Source organism: Hemitrygon akajei, chromosome 14 (assembly GCF_048418815.1).
Source record: "Hemitrygon akajei chromosome 14, sHemAka1.3, whole genome shotgun sequence".
NCBI classification, from domain to species: Eukaryota; Metazoa; Chordata; class Chondrichthyes; order Myliobatiformes; family Dasyatidae; genus Hemitrygon; species Hemitrygon akajei.
Window position 1 is genome coordinate 51663327 of NC_133137.1, and position 15235 is coordinate 51678561.

General features: G+C 43.3%; 1 protein-coding gene across 1 annotated transcript in view; it reads left to right on the forward strand.

Moving 5' to 3' along the window:
- Positions 1-15235, forward strand: part of LOC140738581 (uncharacterized) — a 205506-nt gene that overhangs the window by 20938 nt on the left and 169333 nt on the right. The window contains exon 4 of the mRNA XM_073066055.1: positions 4369-4557. Coding sequence (XP_072922156.1) covers positions 4369-4557 — 189 coding nt within the window. The remainder of the gene's footprint in view (positions 1-4368; positions 4558-15235) is intronic.

Here is a 15235-nt window from a genome sequence, read left to right on the forward strand (position 1 = left end):
GTATCAGGAAGATCAGGAGAACCAGTTTCCCGGCTTGAACCTGGCCTTAGGTACTGTCAGGGAAGACTTTGCATGTTCGCTCTTTGCGTGACTATGCCCTATGTTCTGGTATCTACCCTCATCATCCCAAAAACTTGTGGGTCAGTTGGTTCGATGGAGGAGGTGCTATGCTGAGTGGTAGAATCTGGAGAGTCAATGCAAATGTTGGAAGAATAAGACTGTTGGTGTACAGAGGGCAGCACGTTCATGGTTCCCTGAAAATGATGACATAGCTGGTTAGCTACTTGCTTTCATGGGAAGAACAAATAAGTTGGGCTTTTCTCTTTGTGGTGAAGGAGGATAAGAGGCAACTTGATAGAGGTGTACAAGATGATAAGAGTCATAGATCAAGTGGATAGCCAGAGGCTTTTCCCCCAGGGCTAATGTGAGAGGGGGTAATTTTAAGGTGATTGGAGGAAAGTATGGGGAGATGTCAGAGGTAGGTTTCTTACAGAGAGCAGTGAGTTGCTTCGCTCGCCCTGCCAGGGGTAGTGGTAGAGTCAGATACATTAGGGACATTTACAAAAATCTCAGATATGCACGTGTATGATAGAAAAATGGAGAGCAATGTAGGAAGTAAGAGTGAGATTGATCTTAGAGCAGGTTATAAGGTTGGCACAACATCATGGGCTGAAGGACCTGTACTGTTCTATTATTCAGAGTTAAAGTTAAGACATCATGTAACTGTACAAGACAATGATTAGTCCTAATGAAGGGTCTCAGCCCCAACCGTCGACTGAGTAGTCATTTCCATAGATGCTGCCTGAACTGCTGAGTTCCTCCAGAATTTTGGATGTGTTGCTCTGGATCTCCAGCCTCTGTAGAATCTCTTGGGTTAATCATTACGCCACACTTGGAATACTGTGCTCAGTTCTTCTGTCCACGCTAGAACAAGGGCATTTAAGGAGTGTAGCAGAGATTTACCAGGATGTTGCTTGGAGTGCAAGGCTTTAGGTACAAGAAGAGGTTGGATAGGCTGGGACTGTTCTCACTAGAATGCAAGAGGCAGATGGCTAATCTTATAAATGTTTTTTTTAAATTATGAGGTCCACGGTCATTGGCTCCTCCAAGAGTAGGGAATTCTAAAACTAAAGGAAGTTCGAGAAATCAATGTTCATGCCGATGTGTCAGTCCGTGGCCTCCTCTATTGCTGTGATGAGGCCACACTCGGGCTGGGGGAGCAACACCTTAAATTCTGTCTGAATAGCCTCCAACCTGATGGCATGTATGTCAATTTCTTGAACTTCTGGGAATTGTGCCCCTCCTTCACCATTCCCCCATTCCCATTTCCCTCTCTCGCATTATTTCCTTGCCTGTCCATCATCTCCCTCTAGTGCTTCACCCCCTGTCCTTTCTTCCATGCTCTTCTACCCCCTTCTATCCAATTTCCCCTTCTCCAGCCCTTTAACTCTTTCACCAATCAATTTCCCAGCTCTTTACTTCACCCCTCTCCCCTCCTGGTTTCTCCTATCACCTACCTCCTTTTTCTTCTTCCTCCCCTCCCCCCCGCTCTAACTTCTCATCTATTTTGCCAGTCCTGCTGAAGGATCTTGGCACAACATGTTGATCGTTTACTCTTTTCTATAGATACTGCCTGACTTGCTGAGTTCCTCCAGCACTTTGTGTATGTTACTTGGATTTCCAGGATCTGCAGATTTTCTTGTGTTTGTGTATCTATTAACATTACCTGGATTCTGTAGAGAACCCAGGTTGAAAAACTAATTATAATCCTACTCTTTAAAAAGGGGGGAGTCAGTAATCTTTCAGTAGGTAAACCTTCCATCTGTCAATGGGAAATGCTGGCATCTTGCATTAAGTGGGTGCCATGATAATGTAGCTGTTAGCATGACGCTATCACAGCTCAGAGAGTCGGAGTTCTGACTTCAATACTGGCATTCTGTGTAAGGAAGTTTGTACTTTTCGTGTGCAAGTGGATTTCCTCGGGGTGCTTGCTTTCCTCCCACAGTCCAAAGACACACCATTTAGCAGGATAATTGGTGATTGTAAATTCTCCTGTGATTCTGAGGCTGAGACTCTGAGGCTTCCATCGGTCAGAGTTGACCATGGAGATTGTGTCCTAGCTGTCTAGATATGGCAAGCCTGGGCAGTACAGTATGGAGAGCAAGCTGTTGCCCAAGTACTAAGTTCCTTGCAACTGATGAACCCAAAGGAATGTTTGAGACTCTTACAGTTTGGTGACAGCTGCTTCGCAGGAGTTTCCAGTCAGTGTTGAACTCGTCGTTGACTGCCTTAGGGACTCCAGCTCCGGATTTTTCCCTTGGGATTTACTCCTGAAGCCTTCTCCATGAGTGCGTGTAGCTGCAAGTCAGCGGAGATTTGAAATCAGAGTTTTCCTTCTCCTAGAGGAGCTGCCAGCCACAGCTAATGAGCCCAGTCTGCCTGAAGGGACGGGTTTGAAGACGTGAGTGACCCGCCTTTGCCCCTTCTCCTGTCAGTAGAAACAGTTCCACTGGCCTTAGTAGCTAAGTCACATGTGAAGGTGAGGAGCTAGACTTGGTTGTCAGAGGCTGTTTGAGGTACAAGCCATTGGGAACATTAAATAGATAGTGGGAACTTGTCGCCATTATCACCTCCAGCTATAACAACCTTAAGGAACCTATGATCAAACTGGAGTTAAATAGGTGGGTTCCTAGGCAGTATGGGTCGTTGGGTCAGAAGGGTCTGTTCAGTGCTGTATCTCTAAATAAAAAGAAATAATGAGCAGAATTTTTGAACATAGTAAGGTAATTGAGTGCAGAATACAAGGTTTTATGAACCGGAATTGTGTTTGACAAATTTGTAACAGAGAGGATGAAGGGGAACCAGTCAGTGCAGAGTATTTAGATTTCCAGAAGACAATCTGGGGCGAGTTGATATGAGTGTGGGGACAATAAAGAAAACTGGGTTAAGTGGAGTGGTGTGTCATTCAGGGATAAGGCCACGGCTCCAATATCCATTCCCTGGGATCAATGAACACTGGCTGGCAGAAAGGCAGCAGGCTGTTTGTCAGTCTTTGCTTATATGCAGTGTTTTATTGGTTCTATTGTATTTCTTTGTTCTACTGTGAATGCCTTCAAGAATATGAATCTCTGGGAAGTATATGGTGACAGATATGTACATTGTCTTCTGGTCAAGGTGGTGCCTGTGTACAGTGCTCCTTCAGTCGACATCTTCTGGATGGATCATGAAACCAGATATTTCACTTTTTTATGTCTTTTACATTTGTCATTGGTCTTGAATGTGATTCTGGAACGGTCGGAGCCTGTGCTTTGCAGTTTAGAGATCATTTGGGTGATTCAGTGCTCTGCAGTTTCTGAAAGGATTCTGGGAGGCAGAGACAACGTGTGTGAATTTTGTGCTGAGCAGGCTGTGGAACAGGGTGCAAGCTGATGTTCGACTCCATTTGGCCAATTAAAGCAACAAGGGAAGTTGAAACGTCGAGCCGAATGCAGAAGATGAGCTCCGGCTTCCCACTTTTGATCGCTGGTGGGATCACCCTTCTGCTGGAGAGGGGAGACTGCCTTTTGATCTCTGGTGGGATCGCTCTGTTACCGGAGAGGGGAGACTGCCTTTTGATCGCTGGTGAGACCGCTCTGTTACCGGAGAGGGGAGACTGCCTTTTGATCGCTGGTGAGATCGCTCTGCTGCCAGAGAGGGGAGACTGTCTTTTGATCGCTGGTGGGATCACTCTGTTACCGGAGAGGGGAGACTGCCTTTTGATCGCTGGTGGGATCGCTCTGTTACCGGAGAGGGGAGACTGCCTTTTGATCACTGGTGAGATCGCTCTGCTTCCAGAGAGGGGAGACTGCCTTTTGATCACTGGTGGGATCACCCTTCTGCTGGAGAGGGGAGACTGCCTTTTGATCGCTGGTGAGATCACTCTGTTACCGGAGAGGGATTTTCCTGCCACTGTGACTGGAGAAAGTTACCCAGGTTTTCTGTGGTTTGGATATGGACTTGGACTGTAGACCTTTTTTTCAGTCTTACAGGTTTTCATATTTTGTGATATTTGCCCGATCTTGCTCATGTTTTTGTGTGGGGGGGAGGGAGATTTTGGGGTCAATGTACCTGTTCTGTGTTTTGTGCAGAGAGGAGGAATTTGGGGGAGGATGATCACGCCTGCCATTCTTTGCTTTCTTGGTTTCATGGCTATCTGGAGAAGAAGAGTTTCAGAGTTGTATATTTTGATAATAAATGAACCTTTGAACATTGGTAATAAATTTACTTTGAACTTTGAATTTTGATTGACTGAAACTGCTGAGTCCTATGTTTCATCAGGAGCCTCTGCTGGGGAATGTCAGGGTATTAATGTGCTTGTTTTAACCACAGCATCCTGGCCCTCAACACAGCCATACTGCAGAAGGAGGAGGAGAAGAAAAACCTGGAGCTGCTGTTGTGCCAGAAGGAAGCTGAGCTCAGGGAGCTGCAGATGAGTGCTGGTAAACCTGCCTCACAACTTGAAGAACTCCGCCGCGAGCTTCAGAAACTGAACTCGTGCCTTGAAGAAGTCCAGAAGAAGTAAGTTAACGTTTCTCTGATGCTTTGATTGAAGTTTTATACGATACTGCGCAAACTAAATTGGACAGATGGTGCTAAATTTCCACTGGTTGGTTGGAGTCCATCCAACATGTGCTGCACAACATGAGAGAATATTTTTCTTTTTCTTATTCCATCTGCTTCTCATTCACTGTGACACCTCCTTGGGAGGGTGTATGCCTGCAGGGACTACACCACCCTGAGGAGGAGGGCTGTTATGGGGAGTATAGAAAGCTAGGGCACAAAACCCAGGCGAGTCACCACAGCTACAGATTCTTCTGGACAGGCAGCTAATTGTCACAGGGTGATAGACAGGCATGGAAACAGCCCACTTGCCCCAACTGATCCACGCCAACCACTGGGCATCCTGTGCTATAGAATCCCATCACCCAGCACTTAGCCTACAGCCTTCTATTCCATTCAGCAAAGCCCTCTCCATCATTGAGTGCAATTCATACTGCCACAAGAAACAGTAGCCATCATCAAGGTCTCCCACAATCCAGGCCGTGCTCTCTTCTCACTACTCCCAATGGGCAGGAAGTACATGAGCCTTAGGCCTCACAGCACCAGGTTCAGGAATAGTTATTAACCTACAACCTCTTGAACTGCCACAGATAACTTTACTCACCACAACTCCTAAACATATTCATAAATTCTATTCTGTTTCTTTGTTTTCCTGTAAATGCCTGCAAGATAATGAATCTCAAGGTCGTATATGATGACATAAACATACTTTGATAATAAATTTGCTTTGATTTTGTCATAGATCCAATTGCAATTCTATTTGATGATTGTAATCAAACCGTTCATTATAAGGATCAGAGTAGGACAGGGACACAAATGTAGTTCTGCTCAGATCTACAAGAAGCAGTCCTTTGAAGAGCTGTGAATGAGACAGACCTGAGCAACCCCACCCTTGGCCTTCTGCGGGGCAGTCTGACTCTTGAGACACCACTTTTACCCCTCATTAGACACCTGAAAATTGAGACCAGAATGATGACCAGTGACTTGTCATCAGTGGATTGGATCATTTTAGTAGTAGTATGAGATGGGGTGCTTTTATGTCACACATTAACCCTATTCACAGCCAGCTAAATATCTGAGTGTTGTCCTGTGGTAATAGTAATTCACATTCGCCAGTCCCTCAAATAGCAATGTGATAAACATCCAGATATCCATGCTAGTTGTTTTGGAATCAATAATGGCCTTGATTCTGGGCAGGTTTACCCAGCTCCTCTTTGTCCTTTACGACTAGGCACAAGAGCAGATGGTGGTGCCATCTGAAAGAGAGTACTTTGGACAATGGAATGCTTCTTCAGCACTGTATAGAAATGCCAGCCTGAATCAAGCTACCTCTGATGTGGAACTACCCCCCACAGCCTTATGGCACAGGGGCAAGGTTGGGAGCGATGGCTGAGAGTGTTTCTAGTCAGGTGAACATCGCTTTAACAGCTGATATGAAATCTGGTTGAATTCACAGTAGTGGACACAGCTCAGCCCATCACAAAAACCAGCCTTCCCTCTATGGACTCTGCCTCCAGTTCTTGCTGTGTTGGGAAAGCAGCCAACGTAATCAAAGACCCCCGTCACCCCGGTCATTCTGTCTTCTAATCCCTCACATCGGGCAGGGTAGACAAAATACTGAAAGCACGTACCACCTGGCTCAAGCAGGTATTCTATCCTGCTCTATAAGACTAGTGAATGGTTGACTTCTGTAATAAGGAGAACTCTTGACCTCACTTTCTATCTTAATATCGTCCTGCACCTCATTTTTGCCTGCACCGTACTTTTTAAAATCTGTAACACTTTCTCTGTTTTCTGTTATTGTTTTCCCCTTATAGAACCTTCGTGCACTGATCTGACGAAATCTATTGGGATGGCTTGCAAAACAGTTCTTCACTGTACCTCAGTACATGAGACAATGATAATTCACTCTATCAGTTTACCAGTTTTCTCTATCCCCATCCTCCATCTGCATCAAATCAAGTCAGCAAAGATTGTGCTGGGCACAGCCTACAAGTCAAGTGTCGTCACACTTCTGGTGCCAACATAGCATGCCCACAACTCTTGTGTAGCACAAAAGTTACTGTAGTTGTGTAGGTGTCAGTATGTGAGCACAACTTGTTTTTCCCAGACTAACTGAATATTTCCTCTTTTGAGTGTATAAGACAAACACAGCAAAAGGCTTATCATTCACAGTTTACACTGGTAATGAGGACGAACAAGTTGTGAAGTGCACGTGCCCATTTCTGTGTCTGTGAGTTTAGCTAGCACGCACACTTGCTGTGAGTTTTTACTCAGAGGCAGAATCAGGTGTATTATCACCGACGTGTGGTGAAATGGTAGTTTTGTGGCAGCAGTACGGTGTAAGATATAAAAGATTATGATAATTTACAAAAAGAAATACAGTGGACTGGTTAATTGGGACACACCGGGACCAGTACATTCTGGCTCAATTAAGTGGCTATCCCATTTAGCTGAAGTTTCAAGGAAGCAGTTAAAAAGATATAAAAAAGACAAACTACAATTTGACTGAGTAATGAATTATATATTTAAATGAAATACAGAACAAATTATAACACTATCAGTACTACTACTACATACTATAAAGCTGTGTACTAGTTCCTAATAGTTATCAGCGGAGGAATTCATCCCGTGTATGCTGCCGTGCTCTTTTGATTGACTGTAAATGAGCAAAATCAGCACAGATGCCTCATGTAGATAATGGACTGCCTTCATACAATGCTATTGACAATTGCATCCTCCAAATCTTCACTTTCATTATAAAATTCAGAATGATTGTTGATAACTTCAGATTCTTCGTAGTTCCTAACTTGTTGTATTAGTGAAATCATTTCATTTTCACTTTTGGCTGTTTATGGCATTTTCAAGCCTCAGTGCTTGAAACCGCAGTGAGCAAACCAATTCTGAATTGTCTTGCTGCTTATTTCTCACTAACAATCAGTGACCAAAATCACTGCTTTCTAAACACAAGCACACACGACTGACCATATTTAAAAACTGCTCACTTGAAGCATGGTGTAGTGTTTAATGGCCACACAAGTGCCCAGGTCTGATGCTGGTTAGAAACTGCCCCAATTAAGTGGCCTGGTGTCCCAAATAAATGAAGGGAACCAGGACTATTTTCTCGATTAGATTTAGTTCTTTAAGAGTTGTCCTGAATAACGACTTCCCTGATTAACCAATGGGCCAATTAACTGGAATCCACTAAGCAGTGCAATATATAGAATCCTTTGTGTGACTTTGTCAGTAATTAAGTTAGGCCAGCACCTCTTGAGGAAATAGTGTGAATTATAATATGCAATTAATTCTCAGAATCTATTTTAAGTCAACTAACACTGAATGTTTGAATAGACACCAAGACCCCATACATTCAGCTTTGGCAGGGGAATTCTGTAAGGATGGCAAGACACATGCTGGAACTCATGTCATTTGCTGTGTGCATTCTGAGCCATTATTTCTGTCTCAGTGCAAATAACGTTGCTTTTCAGGTTTGATGGGGCAGTGACTAGATTTAGGTTCATAATAATGTGAGGCAAACCATTCCTGTTACACTACAGTCCTGATGAATTGTGGGATATTCTTGGAACATTACCATGACCATAGAAAGCATCCTTTCCGGATGCATCTCAGCTTGGTATGGCAACAGCTCTGTCCAAGGCAGCAAGAAACTCTGTCTATACTTCCCAATGCCTTGGAAAAGCAGCCATCAATTATTTTCTGTTTTATATTTGTAATTAATTTAAATCACTTCGTAGAGATTTGTTTTCACTTTGACATGAAAGAGTCTTTTTCTGTTGCTCAGTGTCAAAAAAGCCAAATTAAATCCACAGTGATTCAAAGTTGTAAAACATTAAAATATGAAAACTTCCAAGGGTGTGAATACTTTTTATAGGGACTGTATCTTTTCTCTGGTATAAGTTCTTAGTTGGATAGTTGCAGGCTTCCGTTCAGTATCTTTGAAATGCAGTTCAAACTCACATTGTGGAATGACTGAAACAGCCGAGCCAGTGTCCAATTCCATTTTAATTAATTTGTTGTTCACTTCTGGTATAAGCCATATTGCTTGTCTCTTGTTAGCTTTCACATTGTAAATCTCAAGGCTATCAAGTCCTGTGCCACTCTCATCATTATCAGATTTTTCATCAATTCGCCTTTAAAGCCGGATTAGTCTGGTGTAGACCCTGCTACAACGGTAACACAATTTGTTCACCAGGCTGGTTTCTGTTTAAACATTGCAATTTTGTTCATTCCTGACCGCAACTCAGTTGCATCTCTGTCTGCTGTTTCCATTAGCTATTTCAACTGCTCTTTGTTGTGGTTCTGTTAGGAGCTACTTTTGAAAGCTTTCTTGTAAGATTCCACAAACTAAAACATCATTAAGCCCATCACTGAACTGACAACCATTAATCAGCCAAGTTTGTCAATTCAGTCATGTAAGCTATAAAGGACTCCCCTTCCTTTTGGTCCTGCTTATGAAATCTAAAATATTCTGCAATCAACAATGATTTCAGTTCTAAATGCTCCTGCATTACCTTCACAATGTCAGCAAAGCTCATTTTGGCCAGTATGGTTGGAGCAGTCAAACGTATAAGCAAGCTGTGTGCCTTTAAACTCAATGCTCTCAGCAAAATTGGGCTCGGAGCACAAAGCAACAAGTATCGAATTGAATTGACTTTATTACTTACACCGTTCATATACATGAGGAGTAAAAATCTTTACGTCACGTGTCTGTCTAAATGTACAATGTGCAATTTATAGTTACTTATAATAAATAATACGTTCAACAGGAAAGTCAATATGACATAGAAATACAATTGTATCAGCGTGAATTAATCAATCTGAGACATTTACAAAAGAGGACACTCAAAAGGGCTGGAATGTGGAGCAGAAATCTCAGTTCCTCCATTTTTATCAGCGTCAGGATAAACATGCGCTTGACGGAGGTTGCTTTGTGTGGAGATTGAGAGCTTTTGTACCATCCAAGCTGAGAGCTAAAATGTTGGGGTAACTATGTCAGTCATCTAGACATGGCCAAAATGACAGTGTTGGCTTGAAGCTTTGTCCGGTGGTCTGCGATAGAACAGCAGATCGAGCATGCTCTATTAGGGATGCCAACACATCCAGAAGAAATGTGTTCACTGCTGTCAGAGCCACTTCCTGCAGTCCCAGAATCAACTCCTACAACCACCACAAAGGAGACCCCGGAACCTGAGATTGTTTCACAGTCCCAAGTCTCATCTGCCTAGCAGAGTGACCCGCACCCACCCCCTCGGAAAAGAAGTTATCCCACAAGTGTAAGAAATCCTCCACAGCAATTAAGTCTTTAAGTCTGAATGGAATAATTCAAAATTTATATGTTGTGGATGACTATATAGTAGACATATATATATACATTCCCAGCTCCACGTCTCCTTTCAATTAGTTTTTATGTTTTGGAGTTACAAAACATAATAATTGGAACCAATGGTATTATCGGAAAGATACTAGACACTAGCATAGATAGAAGGTTAGCTGACTGGCAGAAGGCAAAGAGTGGGAATAAAGTGGGCCTTTTCTGTCTGCCGGCCGGTGACTAACAGTGATTGACAAGGATCGTGTTGGTTCTAGTATTTTTGACGTTATAAATCTTGATGATGGAATTGATGGCTTTGTGGACAAGGTTGAGGATGATATCCAGACAGGTAGCGTTGAGGAATCAGGTAAGTCTGCAGAAGCACTTGAGCAGATGAGGAGAATGGGACAGAAATGGCATGTGGAATACTGCGTAGGGAGGTGTATGGTCATGCACTTTGGTAGAAGGAATAAAGACGTAAACTATTTTCTAAATGGGGAGAGAACTCAGAAATTGGAGGTGAAAAGGGACTTGGGAGTCCTCATGCAGGATTCCCCAGGGATGAGGTGATAATAAGGAAGACAAATACAATGTTAATATTCACTTTGAAAGGACTAGAATATACAAGCAATGATATAATACTGAGGCTTTATAAAACATTGTAATGTTGTGAGCAGTTTTGGGTTCCATATCTGAGGAAGGATGTGCTAACATTAGAAAGAGTCTAAAGGTTTACAAGAGCAATCGTGGGGATGAAAGGATTAACATACAAGGAGCATCTCATATCTCTGGGTCTGTACTAACTGGAGTTTAAAAGGTTGAAGAGGGATTTCATTGAAATCTGCAGAATATGGAAAGGCCTAGACAGAGTGCACAAATGGTACAGAGGATGTTTGCAGTACTAGGAGACTAGGATCCAAGGGCACAGCCTTGGAATACAAGGACATTCCTTTAGAATAGAGATGAGGAGGAATTTCTTCATCCACATGGTGGTGAATCTGTGGAATTCATTGTCATAGACAGCTGTGGAGGCCAAGTCATTGGGTATATTTAAAGCCGAGACTGATTGGTTCTTGTTTAGTAAGGGGGTCAAAGGTTTTGTGAGAAGGCAGGAGAATGGGAGTGAGACATAATCATAAATCAGCCATGATGGAATGATGAAGCAGATGACCTGATTCTGCTCCTGTGTCATATAGTCTTAACACATTGTTATACCAGGCTCTGTTGCCGACTTGGAGAGTGGCTGTCTTCGGTAAAAGGTGGACTCTTGTTGGCTGTGTCCATTGAGGATGCTAGAGGAGCTTTCAGACGAGTGAGCCAGCACTGGACAGTTGGTTCTCAGCTTGTGAAGGAGCACCATTGAACGAATTGATTAGTCAGCTTAGTTGATTGATTGGTTGTTTGTCCATCATATCTAACAGTGTCAGTTCAAAGCCTTAAAGTGGAGAAGCCATTGCACTGGGGTAGCTCCACTCTTTTGACCTCGGAAGTCTGGACCCAGTGGTACGAGTTGTCGTCACAACTGGGGTCTTCCTTGGTCGCAGTGGATGTGACCTTGACTTCTTCTCTCCCTTTGTTCTCCATGAACCACCTTCCTGGCCATCGGATCTCACTGTCGATCTCATCTCCACAGTCCGCCAGAGTGGACTTCGCACGCTAGGGCAGACATGTTGCAATCTCACTGGGCTATAAGGCCTAGTGGCTACCCTCACCTGGTTTAGCCCACCTGTCAAAGCGGTGTACCAGGCAAACAGCTACTTGGAGCCACAGGTGGGAGCTGGGAGTCTGGTGGGGACCAAAGATGAGTGAGCTGCCCCAGAATAGATATGGCAAACCCCATCACCAGAAGTGCTACTCCTCCCATACTTAGTAAATAATCAATAAATTAACAATTGTATCATTCAGGGCATACAAACCAAAAGAAAGTTAATCACTACTTTATGGTTAGCTGTTGGCATGAATTTGTCAATACATTTCTTTCTAACTGTGCCCTTAAATATTTATTTAAAGTAACTGAACACAATATCATCTCAGTTTGGCTGTTGCATCCAGCGCTCCCACATATGACACTGAGATCATGTCATTGTGTCTGAATTTCGTATCAACAAGCCTGCAATGGGTGCAGGTGAGATAGGCTTGTGTTTATCCTGCCTAGGATCTCAGTGAATTAGCAGCATAGATTCCTCCTTCTTCAGCTCTACCTTTTTCACCTATCACATCCCAACTTCTCACTGCATCCAATTCTCTCCCCCACTCATCTACCTTCCCCCTCACTTGTCATATTTAAGTTTGCTGATGACACCACCATCATGGACGAATCAAAGGTGGTGATGAATCAGCATATAGGAGGGAGACTGAAAATCTGACTGAGTGGTGCCACAACAACAACTTCTCACTCAATGTCTACGAGACTAAAGAGCTGATTATTGACCATGAGGAGGAAACTGGAGATTTTTGAGCCAGTCCTCATTGAGGGATCTGAGGTGGAGAGGGTCAGCAACTTTAAATTCCTTGGTATTATCATTTCAGAGGATCTGTTCCAGGCCCAGAACACAAGTGCAATTATGAAGAAAGCACAGCAGCACCTCTACTGCATTAGAAGTTTGTGAAGATTTGCCATGACATTTGAAACTTGGTATAGATGTGTAGTGGAGAGTTTACTGAGTGATTGCACCACGGCCTGATATGCAAACACCAATGCCCTTGAACGGAAAATCCTACAAAAAGTAGTGGATACGGCCCAGTCCATCATGGGTAAAGCCCTCCCCACCACTGAGCACATCAACACGGAGCATTGTCACAGGAAAGCAGCATCCATCATCAGGACCTATTACCACCCAGGCCATGCTCTCTTCTTGCTGTTGCCAGCAGGAAGAAGGTACAGGAGTATCAGGACCCACACCAATAGATTTAGGAACAGTTAATAGCCCTGAACCATCGTGCTCATGAACTGGAGGGGATAACTTCACATGCCCCCATCACTAAACTGGACTTACTTTCAAGGACTGCTCATCTCCTGTTCTTGATATTTAGCACGTCCTGTTGAGTGTGGTCTTCCATTGATTCTATTATGTTTCTTGGATTAAATGTGTATGCCTGCAAGAAAACAAATCTCAGGATTGTATATAGTGACATATGTACTTCAATAATTTTTTACTTTGCACTTGGCTTCTCTTATCACTCACCAGCTTATACTCCTTCCCCTTCCCTCACTATCTTATTCTGGCTTCTTCTGCCTTCCTTTCCAGTCCTGATGAAGGGTCTTGGCCCAAAATGTCAACTGTTTAGTCCATAGATACTGCATTACCTGCCGAATTCCTTCAGCATTTTGTGTGCGTGTTACGCTGGGGATTCAGTCTTCAATTTGACAGGTAATCTTCATTGTTGCAAAGTATACTTCTATGTGATGAAGTTTACGGAGGTTTGTATTTGAAACCTCTACAGTGCCTGGTGGAATTGTCTGCATGAAGATATTACTCAATGTAAACATCTTTCTCAGTTTGGAGATGTCCTACAGCAGCTGGAAAAAGCTTCAAGGTTTCCTGGCCACTTCTCCCAGCACTGGTTGTTCGAATGGGGGTATTCTGCAGTGATCAGCACATCTCTCAAATAAGGGAGAATTGTGTGACTCCATTCATAATTGGAGTTAATCTAACTTCTGAAAGCATGCTATATTTTTATTTACTTTATTTAGAGATGCAGCACAGAACAGGCCCTTCCCCAACGAGACGTGCCACCCAGAAACCCACCTGTTTAACCCCAACCTAATCACAGGACAATTTACAATGATCATTTAACCAGTATTCTTTGGACTGTGGGAGGAAACTGCATGCATGGGAAGAATATACAAACTTTCTTACAGAGGACATCCGAATTGAACTCTGAACTCTGACACCCTGAGCTGTAATAGTGTCACACCAATTGCCACACTACCGTGGTGCCCCGCATTAGCGCTGGAATGTACACTTGCAAGGATGTGCTGTGGGCAGCCCACATGTGTTGGTTGTTAACGCAAACATTGTTTTTCACTTCATGTTTTGATGTACACATGATAAACAAACTTGACTTTTGAATTCTGAATAACTGGAAAATATGCTTAAGTTTAGCAATTTTTGCGCAAGTAGTTGAGTTTATATTTGTCCCTTAACCAAATGTAATAATTGAAATACAGAACAGGATCCGGAACATCTAACATTAAAACAGAGAGAACCTGCTGAAAATGGTGAGCAGTCTGCTGGTAAATGTAGAAAGCAAAATAAACATTTCAGATCAATGAAAGAACTGGAAAAAAGTTAGTGTGGTAACAGGCTTCACACAAAGGGCGGGGAAAGTGCTGTGCAAAGTAAAACAGGATAGATTCAATCACAAAGGAGTTGGTGGGCAAGGCAAGCGGAATGTTCGTAGAGACGAATAAATTGAAATGTAAGGGAGGTAAGCAGTATATTACTGTACTTGTTCAAATCAGTGGAAACCTGTTGAGTACCTCAAGTCTGCATTGTGCTTCACTCTCACAAGCCGTTTGCCAGGAAAGGGACATGCAATGTACAAACATGCAAATTCGGCTCAATAGTCAGCAACTCGTCTTTTTGAATTTGCACTGAAATTCATTAAGATAAAGTAGAACTGATTGCAACTTCAGTTTTATCTTGGCTACTTTTTCACCCTCAAGCTGATCAGGAGCTTACTTCTGTCTTACATGCTTTTGAAGTTTACTCCCACCACCCCTTCTGAAAGCAAAAAGTGGCTCCTTATTTTTAAACAGTGACCCTTAGTTCTAGATTCTCCTACAAGGAAACATTCTCTCTACATCTTCCTAGTAGAGACCCCTCCAAATCTTAACTGTTTCAATCAAGTCACTTCTCACTAGCCTGTCCAACCTTGTAACCTGCTATTCCAGGTATGTCTCAGCTATGATCTTCTCTGACCAGCTTCTAACATTTTAATATCCGTCCTTAGATACAGAGATGTTGCACGTTACTCCAGATGTGGTTTCACTGCTGACCAATATAACTGAAACAGATACTCCACTCCCCACCCCCCCCACACTTGTCCTCAGTTCCTTCAGCATGGTGGAGACAGCAAAGGCTAGAATCTGGAGCAACAAAAGAAATGCTAGAGGAACTCGGCGGTTCGAGCAGCATTGATGGAGGGAAATGGCCAGACAGTGTTTCAGATTGAGACCCTTCATCTGGACTGAAAGATGGAGGGGAGATAGCCAGTGTAACAGTGTGGAGAGAAGGAGTGGAACGAGAACTGGGGGGAGAAAGGTGGATCCAGGTGAGGGGGTGGGGGTGGAGTGATACA